General features: G+C 37.7%; 1 protein-coding gene across 1 annotated transcript; it reads left to right on the top strand.

The window, feature by feature from the left end:
* Positions 1–3,246: 3,246 nt before the first annotated feature.
* LOC135231217 (protein bicaudal D homolog 1-like) lies at positions 3,247–7,846 on the top strand. The gene is made up of 2 exons (XM_064284410.1): positions 3,247–3,605; positions 7,263–7,846. The coding sequence occupies exons 1-2, from the start codon at positions 3,436–3,438 to the stop codon at positions 7,630–7,632; spliced, it is 540 nt and encodes a 179-aa protein (XP_064140480.1). The 5' UTR covers positions 3,247–3,435; the 3' UTR covers positions 7,633–7,846.
* The last annotated feature ends 4,879 nt before the right edge of the window (positions 7,847–12,725 follow it).

Here is a 12,725-nt window from a genome sequence, read left to right as displayed (position 1 = left end):
AATCAATTAATGCTTCCTAGCCCAGCGCCATCAAGTCGATTCCAACTCATGGCGACCCCATGTGTGTCAGACTAGAACTGTCCTCCCTAGGGCTATCAGTGGCTGATTTTTCAGGCTTTTCTTCCAAGGTGCCTCCTGGTGAACTCGAACCTCCAACCCTTTGGTTAGCAGCTGTTTGCATTAACTGTTTATACCAGCCGGGGACTTCTGTCTTCTAGAGGAATTGGAAAAGACTTTACAGAAGCAATTTTAATTGAGTTGGTTTTTAAAGGATGAAGGTTGTTTTCCAGAGGAGGAAGAAATAATTCCAGACAGAAAGAATAATAGGTAGAGCGGCAAAGAAGTGAGAAATAGGGTGATATATTCAAGGAATTGTGAAAATCTTTGTAGTTGGAAAAAAGATTACTTACAAAGTCAATTTTGAGAGTATACAGGGAATATGGTCAGTGTAGACATTAACAAATCTACCATGGGTTATAAAGTATTGTCCTAGTGAAAACACTAGACTGTTGCTCTGCTAGAAATTATAACAAAGAATTTTATTCAAGGAAAAAAGCAAATAAGGTCATTTCACTACATGGAGAATCACATGGGTGTTCAAACAAGAGGCAGCATGTATTCTGGCTTTCAGGGTTGGCGGTGAGGTATTTATCAGGCAGCAAAGGCAAAATGGTTTCACATCAAGGGAGTGCAGGGGAAGGGAGGAAAAATTTATGAGGGGTTGTCAAGCTACAAACTTTCCCAACATCACTCTCTTATTTCCCAATATAAATTGACTAAAGCAATATTTCTAAAGCAAACTGTGTAGACACTCCTGATGTGGTGGGTTTAGTCATTGATTGTAGGCTTGCTGGTTCAACCCTAGTTGGAGGCCTTGAAATGTAAAAGTTGACCATTCAGTTAGGAAGGAGATTAAATCAGCTCTCATTCAAAACCTTTTGAAATATAAACATTGCCCATCTGGCTAGGAGGGAGTGAGTTAGGGCCTAGGCTTTCACTGGATCAATTGCCTGAGAGCTGTTAAGATAGCAAGATTATTTACATAAAAGGGTCTCTATACTCTTTACATTACAAGCCATTAAAACTTTCATTGGAAGCCAACTTGTCTTTTGTAGAAGGCAGAGGCAGCCTTCAAACCTAGTTGCAGTTTAATTTAAAATAGAATTTCAGTTTAGGTCTGAGATTAACCATTTCAGTCATGCCAACCAGCCCCAGTTTTAAAGTTTGCTTATTCAGTATTTAAAATTCCTTAACCTCTGACAAAGGTTAGCACAGCCTGTGGACAAACAAAACTACAAACAAAGCTGAATCCTTCTGGGCATTTCTCATAAATAACAGAATGAATTTGTACTTTACTTGAGATCTTGCTCCTCTGTCATTCTCCGTGTGGCTCTGTGTGATTACAAACTTGTTACATATTTACTTTCATAGCTTAAACTTCATTATCTGTTCTAATTTATGAACATGTCTAAACTTCTTAAAAACTAAACATCTGTTGTTTTCTTCAGGTCAGTTTCTGTATTTTGGATAATTTCCTGAATCAATAATATTTCTAAAATGTCACTACAGAATATACAAAAATATTTTATGAGTAGCTTCTCATTTTAATCTGAACTTAGATTTAAACTAAACTAATGAGAAACTTCTTTGAATTCAAAACATTAATAAACTATCCCATCCCAACATTGTTTTAATTAAAAATAATCTATCTCTGTAGAAGTTAGTACTTTGCGTAAGAATGTTGAAGTTGTCCATTTCAAGCACAAAAAAACAAAAAGCTATACCCATTGCCATGGATTTCCAACTCATAGCAACCTTATAGGACAGAGCAGAACTGCCCCATAGAGTTTCCAAGGCACAGCTGGTAGATTCCAACTGCGGACCTTTTGGTTAGCAGCTGTAGCTCTTAACCACCACACCACCACAAAGGAGATGTGAAAAACCAGAGTAGTTTTCTTGGGAAATTCCATTAGTAATTGATTTCTTTTCATCAATAAGGGACTTTTTCTTTAGTATTGGATATATTTACACAACTCTCCTATAGTTTCGGTTAAGAGTGCTTAAGAGCTTGGCTACTAACCAAAAGGTCATCAGTTCGAATCCAACAGCCACTGCTCCTTGGAAACTGATGGGGCAGTTCTACTCTGTCCTATAGGGTTGCTTTGAGTTGGAATCAACTGGACAACAGCGGGGTATTTTTTTTTTTTTACCCTATAGTTTACAGTTTGTAAAAATGGTGTTTGTAGTTTGTTTCATTATGCATAGAACCATGTGCTATACACCAAATGGGCACGCCCTAAATATTTGCTGATTTCATGTATTCATTCATTCAACTTTTTTAACTTCCTTTATGTACCAGGCTAGGTTTGATGTTTTCTTTTTTGTGTTTTAAATCATCAAGCAACACATTTATTGGGATTGATACAGAGACATAGTCTTTTTTCTTTTTAAAGAAAAAAATTATGAGGTATTCAAGTTATGATTTTTAGATAATCTTTCTACATTTGAGACATCAAGGTGTAAAACCCCAGGCAAGGCTAGTTCTTGATTTGAAGCAATATCAATTCCAAGAATTTCAGACATGACCAAATCCCAAATTCATACAAATATTTTAACTTAGTCAACATTTTGGAATCTCTGCTTTTATGGAGATTGTGAAGCATTAAATGTGACTTTAATTCAGTGTTTTGAAGAAGCTGTATGCAAAGACTAAGAAAATAATCGATTCATTGTGGAATTTTTTTTCCTTAAAAATATACTAATATACTAATATGGATTTATAGTTTGCAATATACTTCTGTTATAAGTTTAATGGTCTATATTGTTATTCTTTATGTTTCTAGTCCACAGAACATAGGTGGCACAAGAATATCTGAGTTCATGGTGGTGGCCAGGGGCTCGGGTGAGGAAAGAGTGGGTAGTAACAGCTTGAAGGGTACATGGTTTTCTTTGGGGGTGATGAAAATGTTTTGGAATTAAATAGACATGGTAATTTCCCAATATTATGAACATACTAAACGCCCCGAATTGATCTCTTTAAAATGGTTAATTTTATGTTATGTGAATTTTACAAAAAAAGTTGAGCTCTAACATATTTCAGTTGGAAGCTGTGCTTCTTCACTGACTTCTCCTTGATAAAATTCTTGTATAGAGTTTGCAGCTTGTTCAATTTGGCCCCCTCAGTATCTGAAAATCCCACACCCTCGTAAATCTGCACTAAGTAATTACGTAACTGCTGTCATTCCCTCAGCACCTGATACTGACTCTGCTCATATCTGGTTTCTAGGGCAATTTAACAACATTATGGATTTGTAATGCATTTAGACATTAAAGAAAAACTGCCTATGTCCAAAGCATGTATGAAAGAAAATAATAAGCCCACCATGAAGAGATATGTATCATCTAAAATCATGATACGAAAATTGTGTAAGCATTATGATTTTTCTGCTTCAGACAGCTGAGGTGGCACTAGCTAATCTCAAGAACAAATATGAAAATGAAAAAGCAATGGTGACTGAAACTATGACGAAACTTAGAAATGAATTGAAGGCTTTGAAAGAAGATGCAGCAACTTTCTCATCCCTGAGAGCAATGTTTGCAACAAGGTAACAGTTTTTTCTTGCTAACATGGAGGGTTGTACATGGGGAAAAGACTTTGAAATTCTTTGTGTATTTTGAGTGACTTGGTGTGCTATCTAGAAGGGTAAGGTTATGAAGAAAATACATGAGAGTCCATTGTGACAAATGAAGATAAAACCTTTTGTGCCATTTTTCTACAACCTTCTACTGGACACATTGGATCAAACAATTCATTTACATGGAAAGATTTTTAAATTAGGAAAAAGACTTTATGTGCTCTAAAGAATTAGAGCTACAACAAAAAAGTCTTTAATAAGGAAAAAAGAAAACACTCCCTAAAATAGCTGAATATTATCATCACCAAAACTTGTTATAATTTCTAAAATGTAATTACATATATATCACCAAAATTTTCACATTGTCCAACCAATTAATTGAATACTAGTTACTACTTCCCCCACTAGTTTCATCATGAAACACCATTATATTTTGTTTTTAAACTTGAAGTTATTGTTTAGAATTCATTACTTCATAGGTATAAAAGCCTGAGATTTTCAATATAGTTGAAATCTCTTTTTTTGCTGCCACATTTCAGTGCCTGTCCTCAAAAAATATTTTGTATCATGCAAATCTGGTTGCAGAATTTACAAAGCATAGCTATGCCTTTACTTGCAGATGCAATGAATAATTTACATGTAGCTGGTGAAAACATTAAAAAAAAAAATCCTCAGCTTTATAGGGGTCCCTGGAGTCTGTCCAGCTTTCTTCATTTATTAGGGGAGAAAAGGCTGAAGCTCAGGCTTTGTGCTTGAATCTCTTGGAGATGGGCAAAAGGCTGCATGCCCAAATGACTCAGGAGTGTGGAGGATGAAGGGAGCTGGTTTCTGGGTCCCAGAGCACAGTAGTTTGGGGAATAGAATGTTACATCTCTGGCCCTTTGGCGGCAGGATGAAGAATGGGAATGAGGCACCATGTTCCCCTGTTTGATGAAAGAAATCAGTTGGCGTTACGTGTGGAATCAAGAAAATAAATTTTCTCTTTGAGAATAAATTTTTTAAAAATTTAAAGGGATATTTAAAGTCTTAATCTGGTTTATATAAGAATTATCCCCGAAATAATGCATTTTCAAAGACATTTGTTTTTTCACGTACAGTAGCTGCCTTACTTTATAGTATTTAAAAAAAATATTGTTAACTGACCAAATAAGATGAATTCAGGGTCTTGAAATTTACATTGTATTTTACGGTACCCTGCTTTTTCTTATGACATACATATTGCCCCTCTGCTTGTAGACAGTCAAGGTTAAACAAAATAATAGGGAACCACCTGGGTCTCAAAATGTTTCACTACAGACCCTGCCTGCTTTTTCTTTAAAATACTTTTTTTTTTTTTCCTTTAAAATGCCCCAAGTCTTGTGTTAATTTCAAAGTTTGCACATTACCTCTTTCATTCCATAAAGTTATGAGCCATCTGCTGGCGCATGAAGACTACACTCATCCCTCGCTATCTACTGGGGATTGGTTCCACGACGCCCGCGGACCAAAACCCGCGGATGCTCAAATGCCTTATATAAGATGGCTGTGGTCCAAGGACCCGCACTGTGCCGGTGCCCTGCGCTGGTGCCCATTCCTGCGCCTGCGAAGAGCAGCCTAACCCGCGAGCCCCTGAAAAAGGAAGACTAGTAGGTGAAGGTCTGAGGACTGTGGGGAGGTGGATGCCGGTAGGCTGACGGTGAATAGGTGCACGTGGCGGAGCCAGTGGCTCCAGCTGAGCCCGGAACCGCGGTTTACCTCAGGAAACTGAAACCGTGGATGACGGGTGGTGGGGGAGGGGGTCTGCTTGTATATTCCGTCCATGGCTAGTTGAATCCACAAATCCGAAACCATGGATATGGAGGGCAGACTGTACCTGTTATTAATGTCTTTAAAAAAAAAAAAAATGCCACAGAGTCATTCCCATTCATAGCAACCCACAGGACATAGTAGAACTGCCCCATTGGGTTTCCAAGGAGTAGCGGGTAGATTTGAACTGCTGACCTTTTGATTTGCAGCCACAGCTCTTAACCAATGGGCTCCATTAATATCTTACTGGGTAAATAAACTCAGAAAAATTTAGGGTGAGCTTTCCTCCACCCCACTTCTTCCTTCTCAGTGTGTATGTGCTCAGGTTTTAAGTTTGGTGGGAAAAAGATCTCTGACCTTATCTGCCTGCTACAGCATAAGCATCAAACAGAAATAAAGATGTTCCTGACACTCTTCTATATCCAGGCCCCGTGCAAAGCGTGGTTTTCTTTGACAAGTCATTGCCTCTACCTTCTGGATGAGAAACAAAACGAATTATTTCTTTTGTAAGGATCAGCACAAAGCTGGTTCTTATGAGGCAGAGGTTAAAGATGTCCCAAATGTCTTAACTTTTCCACCACTTCTAACATCAACTACTCCCTCTCACCTCAGTACTCTCCCTCCTGTCTTTGGGTTCCCTAATTCTCTGGAAGATATTACAGAACTCAGGAACTATGTAAAGGAAATGGCTCAGGAAGTTGTGGAGGCTAGCAGGTCCCAAATTCGTGGGTCAGGCGTAGACTTCTTCCCAACCCTCAGCCTCTGCCCAAAGGCACTAGCTTTCTGTCTCTGTGGGCTGGGAAGTCCACTGCACCATATCCCGCGGGTCTCTGCTCCTTCCTTGGTGGTGGTGGTGGGCTTTCCTTTTTGCTCTGGAATTGGCTTTCTTTTAAAGCAAAACTGACCAATCCCCTTGGTAGTCCACAATAACCCTATCACACAATCATCTGGATGGAAGTTACAAAACCATGGCTAGGAAAAAAAAAAAACAAACCTATTGCCTTTGAGTCAATTCTGACTCATGGCTAGAAAGGCCACACACAAAAGTAATTAATCCACCGCAGAAATCATGGAAAATGTTCAAGTTTCTAAATCAGGCTAATCTGCCATGTCGAAAACAGTGACAGTTCTAATCTCTACCATATTAAAATAAAACCTATAACTATAGATAAGGAGGGAATGTTTTCTCTAACAAACATTGTTTTGGAGGCCACCAAAACCAAACTGAACCAGTTGCTGTTGAGTTGCGTCTGACTCATGGCAACCCCGAGTTTTACAGAGTAGAACTACTGCATAGGATTTTCTTGGCTGTAATCTTTACTGAAGTAGATTGCCAGGCCTTTCTTCCCCTGTGCCTCTGGGTGGGTTCAAACAGCCAACCTTTAGGTTAATAGTCCAGAGCAAACCATTTGCGCCACCCAAGGATCTCTTTTGGATGCCACAGGCATAGTCTATAAGAAACTTCTCACATTCCTCCAAAAAATGCCGTGCTACACAGCAGAAGGAGCGTCTCTGCAGCACACACCCAAGGTGCTGTGGCAACTTGACTTTGCTGTTCATTTTTCTGTCACCACAGAACAGCCTTCAAAATAATTCTACCCCTGGGCTTTAAGATTTCACCTATTAAAATATCCCCATATATACTCCCTTGTATGATCCATCATTTATTGAACCTACTCTACTGTTTCAAATTTTCTACTGTTATAGGTTGTCCCCAGTCTGCTTCTAGGAAGACCAGTGGTCTCATATCTAAATACCAGTAACGTTTATTACTTTTCAACTTAAGTTCCAAATTCAACTTCACCAAGATTTTTTCCTGACCATTTTTCTTTTTGGTTCCAGATGTGATGAATATGTCATACAGTTGGATGAGATGCAGAGACAGTTAGCAGCCGCAGAGGATGAGAAGAAGACTCTAAACACTTTGTTACGAATGGCCATTCAGCAAAAACTCGCCCTGACCCAGCGACTGGAGGACTTAGAGTTTGATCATGAGCAGTCTCGACGCAGCAAAGGCAAACTTGGAAAGAGCAAGATCGGCAGCCCTAAAGTAAGTGGGGAGGCATCAGTCACCGTGTCCACCATAGACACTTACCTCCTGCATAGTCAGGGCCCACAGACACCCACCATTCGGGTCAGCAGTGGCACTCAGAGGAAAAGGTATGCATGCAGCGATCTTCATAGTGTGGTGCAGTGGCCAGATTTTAGTTAACTGCAAAAATTAATGTGTTCTTATTGTGGAGGATGGAGGAGGGGAAGGAAAAGGGAAAAAATGGGAGCTGGGAGACCTTGCTAATGTTGATCTTTGCAGATCAAAACCTTTTGAGAAGTGTGTTTATATATTGTCCCCATCCCACCTCTTGATTCACCATAAAATAATTTTCAAGTGCCTGTCAACATTTTTTGCTGCTCTTTCTATGCATAAATATGCCTCCCCCTTACCTCCAGCCTAAAAACTGCTATATGAAAAGTGAATGTTAAGAATGAAGCTGTGTTTTACAAGGGTTACAGTTTTCAAGGTCAATGTACCTCTGATAATGGTGCTATTTACCAGCTTCTCGATAGTGGGGCAAGGGTCTGAAAATGTTCTCTTAGAGGAAGCTTTGTCCGTATTACCAAAACTGATGACTGGCAGAAAGCGGATGTATACATTTGGGTAAAATGGAGTGAAATACTTCTAGTTCTTTACATAAAAGTAGGTTTTTATGCTTTTCAGTTGGTATGTGAATATTGCTAAAAGAAACCACTTGTAAGATTTTTAGTGGCTTGATTTTGTGACCTTTTGCCAGAATCCTGGATGTTGAGTTACTTAATCTTATATTTTCAGGTAATGGTAAAAACTTTATTTTAGGAGCTTTCAGTAAAGAATCAAATAATTCAAGTATTTTTTATTTGTGGTTCAAACTGACTAACTGTAATAAACTTCTTTTCCAGTATCTAATACAGTTTCCAAGTAGGGTTGTATCCTGGTGTGAAAACTGAAAAAAAAAAAAAAAAGCAAAAATCTTGACTTACATGTTTAAAAAAATTAAATGGCAGTATAAATAATGTTGTCACTGGTGAGGCGTTGAAAGGTAATTAAAGTAAAACTTTTTTGTTTCCTATATGTATTTTTCTTGGATCTCCTGCAAGACAATTTTCACCTTCCCTTTGTGATCAGAGCCGTCCCAGGACTTCAGGGGCTACCTATCTACAGAATTTATTAAGAGTTCCCCCTGATCCCACCTCCACAGAATCATTTCTTCTGAAGGGCCCCCCTTCCATGAGTGAATTCATCCAAGGGCAGCGGCTCAGCAAGGAAAAAAGGTTAACCGTGGCTCCACCAGGTAAACATTTTTTCCTTGGGTGCATGTGACGCAAATGGTTAGTTGAACAGACAACTCTCCCGTTCCTTCCATCCACTCATGCCTACCCATCCGCACAGTCTAACTTTGATGACTTATAAATTCCTACACTTAAAGTAAAAACTCCTTTATGCTTAGCTTCCTGTTTCCTCCTTTATTGGCAGCCAGACAGTAATTCCTTAGGTGTCTCTAGAGACTTCTTTTGAACGGAGAAGGATGGAAAATGAGAGTTGGAAGGAATGGGATAAGTAAAGGTAAATTAGCAACAGGCACAATGCAGGACACACACCTGGATCCTATTTGCAATTTGGTAGCTAATGGCAAGTCCATTTGGGTCAGATTTTGTCATTTCATTCATACCATTTTTAACGTAATTTTAGTAAAGAGAGCCATCTCTATAAAAAGCCTTTGGGGGTAATTTCCTTTTGTAGTGACTCAGAATGTCTCCTTAATCAGTATATAGAAAATAAAAGAAAATCCTTTAAGCATTTGTTCCTCAGGAACATTTAGGTCTTAGCATAATGTTCTTGTAGTTTGCAAGCCCTTATTTACGCTTACTAATATGCTCACAATTTACTTTAGCTTTTTCTTTTCTTTTTAAATTTTTTTTCCTATGAAGAGGCTTCAGTTGAAAATGTGACTTCTGGCAAAGAAAGATCATCCTTCTGAGAAAGTTTTGCATGTTAACCATGGGTCAAAAGTGGCAGAGAGACAACCCATGAAATGAAATAAGCCCAAGGGCTGCTATTACTTGGCTACCAGAGGGAATGAGAAAGTAAAACTAACTCAAATTAGTTGTCAGTCGTTAAAAATTCAAGATTTGACGTGAGCATCTATATTTCTGGTCTCTTTTGGAAGATTTTGCTATCTGGCAGCCCTGCGTCTACATTCTTACATATCAGCAAACCATTGGAGCCATGTAGTAACTGCTGCTTTTAGAACAGGGGAAGCTTTCTCATTTTTGCCACAGTCCCCATCACTCAGTATTACCTTATACCCAGCCTGCTGTGTTCATTTCTATTATCATCTGGCCCCTCTGTAACCTTTTAGTTTGCCACACTTGCTACAGAATTTTTTTTTTTTTTAATTTATTGTCTTCCTACCTAATTTTCTTCAATTTTACCGTAATTCCTTTTTGGAAACCTCTGCCTTTGGGTCTGTAATACCTTCCTTCTCTGATTCATGTAATCAGCCTACTGATTCTGATTAAAAGATGTGGTGTGGAAACTTACAGCACGCGTTCAACATTCTAAGAACGTTTGAGGAAATTGGTAGGAGTACTGAGTTAGAAGAGCATAATAGCCAAAATGTACATCTAAAAAAAATAATCAGCCACACTGATGGGTGTTTCTACTTTCGTAACTCATTTCCTATTGTGTTAGGCCCCTTTGGAAGGTACCTTTGTAGAGCCGGTGAATCACCAAAGTGGTAATGATTCATCAGGACACCAATTTGGATAAAACTCAAAAAAGTCTTCTTTTTCTTCTTCGTAGCACTATCTACTAGAACTTAGAAAGTACATTTGTAAGATTAATAAATAACCCCTGTTTTGTTTTAACAAAAGGTGACACATCAATAAGATTAAAAAATAAATAATAAATATTAATAGAGTAACAAGGAGCCCTGGTGGCACAGTGGTTAAGCACTTGGCTGCTAACTGAAAGGTTGGAGGTTCGAACCCACTAGCTGCTGCGCAGGAGAAAGATGTGGCAGTACACTTCCGTAAAGATTTACAGCCTTGAAAACGCAGTGGGGCAGCTCTACTCGGTCCTACAGGGTCACCGTGAGTTGGAACTGACTCCACGGGAGTGGATGGTGGGAACAACAGTAATGAAAAATGTTTTCATTTTCGCATATGACCATTTGATCCTTGTTCATATGAGTATGTACTTAACATAATTGTCATTACATTGTGGAAACCATTAACATTATATCATAAGCTTTTCCATGTTGCTGCATAGTATTTTTAATTTTAAAGGTAGTTGCATCATAAATTTTATTTCAAATGTTAGCCCATGAATGACTAATTTCCCTTTTGTTGTCCCCTGAGATAGTTTCCCATTATTCGTTAATTATAGAATGCTGCTGTGAATATCCTAATGTACTCAATTTTCATCTATTCAATTTTTTCTCAAGAGTGAGATCACTGGGTTAAAAGTAGGAGCATCTTTATGCTTTTTTCTTTGCTACATTTTGATATTGCTGTCTGTAAGGGTATATTAGTGCAATAAAAGCTCCACAAAATGTTTTGCTCATTTTCAGACATTCTGAATCTTTCTTCTATTTACTGCTCACTCTTCCCATTCTCCACCTCTAAGGCCAGTCAGCTCAGATGAATGTGAGTGCCGTTAGATTGTCTTAAGTGCTTTAATTCTGGAAAACCAGAAAATGTCATTGGCCTTATAAATGATTACTACATACCAGACTAGTGCTGTAAATAACATAGAACTCATAATTATCACTTGCCCAGAAAATCACTTTAATGACAACATAGCAAATTGATAAACTTTACACTCTATATTTCTAACCATTCATTCGATGTTAAAATAATAATAGGAGAAGGAAATAAAGCTGTGATTATAACCTTAGGAGTTTTCAACTATATATCATGGTGATCATGGTGAAGAATCAATGAATTCTTAGCATATCAATCCAGCAACACTTTATAAACAGTCTAGTTAAATGAATTACTGTAGAAAGTGACTAACTGCTTTAATAAATTGTAGCGTCTAAAAATACTTGCATTGTTGACAATATATGTTATTTTTTCTAGGCTGACCTATATTGAATAAAGCATATTAAACATTATTTATGATGCTTTTACTATATAAAATGTTTTCATTAAGCTGAGAAAAAGAAAATATGCTATGTATAATCAGCCCAATGTTCTATGCAAGAAAACATGCCTTAAACACATGGGAAATAACTATGAGTATTTTGTTTTATTCATGAATTTAATATAAGTTGTTGGTTATTATAAAATTTACTGGTGGGTAACAATATATATTAATGATTCTTTTCAAGATCAATTTCCTGTTAACGTATCATAATGTTTTTGATGAGCACTGCTTTCTAAAATATGTTCGTAATATGTCTTTTTAGATAATTTTAATTAGTCTAATAAGCACAGTTGGAGGTTGTTTTTCTATTGAGGATCATTTAAGTAATTATATCAACAAAAATAAAGCTGATTTGTTTTGGGTCTTTTGGTTGAGCAATTGAGAGAGATACAAATCTCATGTAAAATTTTAAGATCCAAAACATAAAATAAAATGTTTTTCACCAAATATGAGATACTTTCAAATAGATTACAGTTCTATGAGATGATCAGCAGAAAAGTCCATCTTCTTAAAGGCACAGTTGCTCAATTTCTGGAGAATCAGCCCTAGGGTGCAGCATTGATTTGCAACATTACCACAACTCACCCTTTTGGGAGAAATTCTGACCCTTGCCTCTGACTTTAACTCAGCCTCTGCCACCTCAGCCCCTGAAATTCCAGAGCTTCTGGCCATGTCTTGTTGACTTTTTTGTCCCCTACTTATCCCTTGCCTTCCTGACTTACCCCTTCCGTTGCCCACAAACTCCACTGTCCTCCCACATGCCGATTCATCTTAGTTTTTATGGTCTTAATTACCAGCTAACCTGTCAAATGCTTCCAGTTTTGGTGATCCTTAATCAAAATGGACTCTGTGGTCATCAAGGAGTTTGCAGTCTGGCAGCAGACTGTAGATCTTCATCAAATCATTATTTGTAGTTGATATTTTATCTGGCTGCCTTAACTACCTAGGCCTCTGTAATAATGATAAATACTAAAAAAATCTATTTCATCAGTAATTACAATCAGAATATGTAAAAGGAACTCATGTGATTTATAGAAAGAGATGTTATTTCTGTAATAAGGACCTAAGTGCAGCGTTTGTACAGAATAAGAAATTTCAAACTTGGAAAGCAAGTTTAAACT

The sequence above is a fragment of the Loxodonta africana genome, chromosome 4, assembly GCF_030014295.1.
Source record: "Loxodonta africana isolate mLoxAfr1 chromosome 4, mLoxAfr1.hap2, whole genome shotgun sequence".
NCBI classification, from domain to species: domain Eukaryota; kingdom Metazoa; phylum Chordata; class Mammalia; order Proboscidea; family Elephantidae; genus Loxodonta; species Loxodonta africana.
Note: the sequence above shows the minus strand (reverse complement) of the source record. Positions and strands in the feature narration are given on the sequence as shown.

Bases quoted from the DNA above. Each gene is read 5' to 3' on its own strand.
- LOC135231217 (XM_064284410.1), top strand. From the start codon at position 3,436: ATGATTTTTCTGCTTCAGACAGCTGAGGTGGCACTAGCTAATCTCAAG. The intron at 3,606-7,262 runs GTAACAGTTTTT...TTTTGGTTCCAG, and splicing joins AGAGCAATGTTTGCAACAAG to ATGTGATGAATATGTCATAC.